The sequence below is a fragment of the Arachis duranensis genome, chromosome 4 (genome assembly GCF_000817695.3).
Source record: "Arachis duranensis cultivar V14167 chromosome 4, aradu.V14167.gnm2.J7QH, whole genome shotgun sequence".
NCBI classification, from domain to species: Eukaryota; Viridiplantae; Streptophyta; class Magnoliopsida; order Fabales; family Fabaceae; genus Arachis; species Arachis duranensis.
Window position 1 is genome coordinate 2,044,098 of NC_029775.3, and position 4,176 is coordinate 2,048,273.

At 29.7% G+C, this 4,176-nt stretch overlaps 1 protein-coding gene across 1 annotated transcript; it reads right to left on the reverse strand.

Annotated features, from left to right (window-relative positions):
• On the reverse strand, positions 1–3,623 carry LOC107482807 (glutamate decarboxylase 1). Its single transcript, XM_016103398.3, has 6 exons — positions 3,403–3,623; positions 3,121–3,321; positions 2,209–2,423; positions 1,199–1,452; positions 749–801; positions 1–639 (listed from the first exon to the last, which is right to left on the reverse strand). The coding sequence occupies exons 1-6, from the start codon at positions 3,598–3,600 to the stop codon at positions 217–219; spliced, it is 1,344 nt and encodes a 447-aa protein (XP_015958884.1). The 5' UTR covers positions 3,601–3,623; the 3' UTR covers positions 1–216.
• Between the last annotated feature and the right edge of the window lie 553 nt (positions 3,624–4,176).

Genomic DNA, 4,176 nt, shown 5'->3' on the forward strand with positions numbered 1-4,176 from the left:
CTTGTACAATTTAGAATCATATATCGATTTTCTTCATTTACATAATTTGGGGGGGACAACAAATAAATCATATTGATTTTAACACTTGTTGTTAAAAATACAAATAAATGAATTGAATATGGTTAACTAAAGCTCTATCTAACATGATTAAAATAAAAAGAATTCTAGTTAAGCCTTTGGGTTATGTACGTAATTGAGATGGCCAATTAATCTTCCCTATGCTGCCAAGACTTTGTGATGCTTGTTGGATTCTCGGACAATGATTTTCCTCTTTGCAATTTTTGTCACTTTTGGTGTGTACTTGGGACCAAGCTTCCCAAGTTCTTGCAACACATTTTCTATGTCGAGCACGAGTTTTTCGGCCATCTCGCGCGAAAACTCGGCTCTAACCACCGCGCGGAGCACATTGACATGCTCCGCACCGGATGGCATTGGATAAGCCGGCACAACCCAACCGTGGAGGCGGCGTAGCATCTCCGATATCTTGAACTCGTCACCGTGACTTGTGTCCTTAAGAGAAAAGGCTACCAGAGGAACACCATTGTCCTTTGAGAGTATGTTAAAGCACCCTGTTTTCTCCAATCCTTGTTTCACCACCATTGCATTTTCTTTGCACTTTTCCATTACTCTTTGGTATCCCTAGTGAATCAAAGGTGCAAGCATCATCAGAAACAAGATAATTCATGTAAATTGTATAAAAATAATTAAAATATTTCAAATATAAAGTGATAGAATTCTATCTAATTACCTCTCTGCCAAGGTGAACTAGTTGATAATATTGTGCAATAATCTGACTAGACCCTGCATTTAACAAGCCAATTTTAGAGCTGAAATACAAAAATATTTTGGGTATAAAAACATGCTAAAAAGGTTTATACTTTTCTAACTTAATCCTAACCTTTTCAATTTTTTTTATCATCCAGCTTTTTTTGAATCTTTTAAAGAATTTAATTTTAATGCACAGTATAAAATAGTTTTATACGTGCATCCAATTATGTAACGTCACATTAACAAATTATCTTTTATATTGACTGCGTGAATAACATTCGAAAGAACAAATGTGATCAAACGACTGGGTAAAAACACTTTAATTATTGGTACATCAAAATTAAACTCTCATTTGAAATAATATTAGTGTACATTTTGTCAATTTTAGACCTAATAGAAATGTATATATTGTGAAATAAATAGTAATGACCTTTAGAAAAATTAAGGGTAAAGGTGGGTTGGTCTGCTCCAAGGTAATTAATATTGAAGATAAGCTCTTGAGGCAAGTCCTCTTTACTTCTCCAAATAACCCAACCAATGCCTGCATAAACAAGACCATACTTGTGGCCACTAACATTTATGCTCTTCACCAATGGAAGCCTGAAATCCCATTCTAGCTCTGGATAAAGAAATGGAGCAACAAACCCACCACTTGCTGCATCAACATGAATCGGTGTATCCCATCTATAATAATGTCACAAGTGAAAGGGGGCCAAAACATTAGTATAGGGCTAAAAGGTAAGTCATACAATATATTTGGATTCTTTTTAGGTTTTAAAACATAATTGTAGTTCTGACCAATATATATAAAATTGTAGTTATTTTGAGGTGGCAGTCGACTTCACGTGAAGTTGATACCTAAGAACCGTTAGATAATTTGACTGATTTGACTAAATTTTCATCTAACATATCAACTTCACGTGAAGTTGACTTCATCTGAGTTTTCACCTTTCAACAATTGGCATGTGAATAACTGTGTTTTGAACTTATATTTGGTTTGCACAATTTACATGACGAATAAGAAATGCCAATAATTTTCTAAATATGATACAATTTAAACTTGTATTTTTAAAATGTGTAATTTGACATTCGTAAAATTAACAAATTACAAAATAAAAACATTGTGTTAATGCCTTAATGGTTTTTAAAAAACACTCATTTTAACTATAAAAAAGCTTTTAAATCATTTGGCAACTTTAAAACAATCTTAAAACTGTTTAAATTACACAAGTCAAAATATAAAGAAAGAATTATGCTATATATATATATATATATATATCAAAAATCAATTGTCAAATTAATCATTTTTATAAAATACATATTAAAAGATAAAATAAGTTAAATAACATATATATTTATATAAAAATACATCATAACTGATTTTTTGTGTATATGTAATATTTTTGAATTATAAGAATTAGTTATTGGTGTATTACTCACCCATTTTTCTTGTTTTGTTGTAGTAAGAGGTCGTTAAGCAACTTGACATCTTCAAATTCGCCATTATAAGTTGAACCCAAGATTGCAGCCACACAGATAGTGTTCTCATCAACCATTTCAATGGCTTTAGTAGGGTCCATCACATAATACCCTTCTCCAACATCCACTTTTCTCAACTCTACATCGAAATACATTGCAAATTTTTCCCAACATACCTGCATAATATTTTATTTATTTAAGCAATATGCATATAAGTAGAAGAGAAATAGTTGCCATTAAATAATTTCCTGCTACATATTTTACAATGAGCCTTTGAAAAAACGTGTGCTTTTGTTGGCTTAAGATATCACCTAGTTAATATTTTATAGACTTCAATTACACTTTTTTTTTTCAAATTTTAACTAGATATATAGTTCAGCAATAAATTACGAAATGATCACATTTTCACATTTATGGTAAAACTTTATAATCAAGAGTATAATTAACCAAAACTTTATAAATGATATAAATCAAATTAAATTTACATTTATAATTAAAATACGACTATAACCATGCTTTGTATATATGTACAAAAAAATCAATCATCAAATTATCCACCCATACAGAATATATTAAAATAAAAAATATATATTAAAAATAAGTTAAATACTATATATATTTATACAAAAACATAATGATTAATTTGGTGGCTGGTTTTTTTATGTATATATAGTATATTTGAAACAAAAATAAAGTATAACAAAAAGTGGTGACATATTTTTTGTCGTTATTAGAATTTGATCATTTTATTAAAAGATATAAAAAATACATATAAATATACACAAATATATATAAAATTTAACTTTGATATATTGTCGATGTAAAATGGTTTTATACATGCATTCAAAATTAAGCACTCATAAATATTGATACCTGGACATTGGCACCAGTGACAATGTTGGGCTTATGATAGGGCTTTCCTTGGGCCTTGAGCTTGTTCTGCCATTTTTTCTTGAATGCAAGGCCCGCCAGCATTATGGCCTCTGAAGATCCAACAGTTCCTGTTCCAATTGCGTTCTCATTTTCTCCAATTTCGGCGTTGAACAAACGTGCTATCATGTTCACACATCTATTCTGTATGCAAAATTCACAACTAAATTAAAATTACATAAATTTAAAGATTTTAATGAGAAGATTATAGATGAAGTTTAGTACGTGAAGTTGAGTGGTGGCAGGGTACTCGTCCATGTTAACATAGTTCTTGTTGAAGGATTCCATCATGAGTATGTTACATTCTTCCTCCATTGACGTGGTCACAAAGGAAGCCAAGTTCATCTTTGGCTTTGCATCAAGTTTCAACTCCTCCCTTATCTTCTCGTACGCCGTCTTCTTCGCCATTGATTTCTGCGGCATCTCATTAAAGCTGCATCTGCCACCAAATATTTATTTTTATTAGATATATAATTAGAATTTAATTTTGATGGGTTGTCGCTGTAAAGTATGCATCTAACATCACATTAATAAAAAATAACTATATTTTATATTAATTTTATAAATAGTCATCCAAAAAAATAGATATAATTGTACGATTTTATTAAGTATGCTGATGAGTATAGTATTAAGATTTTTTTATCTACCAATAAAAAAAACCAAAAATAAAAAAAATAAAACGGAAATTAAACCGGAGAGCATGCATGATGAAGATTAACATAAATAATAATAATTAAAAATAAAAAAAATCGAAAAGGTATAAGATACCAATATATTATCTGCTAATTTATTATCAATAATAATTAATTATTATATTTTAAATATATGTATAAGGAGGCACATCCAGAAAATACATATATAAAGACACTCTATTAGACACAGCCATAAAAATTCATAGAGAGTGAGAATAAAGAAAAAGAAAAAAGATGTTATATTGATATGGTGGTGGTTTTTTCTGTTTTAGCGAGGAAAACTTTTTGGTAAGAACTATGGTATATA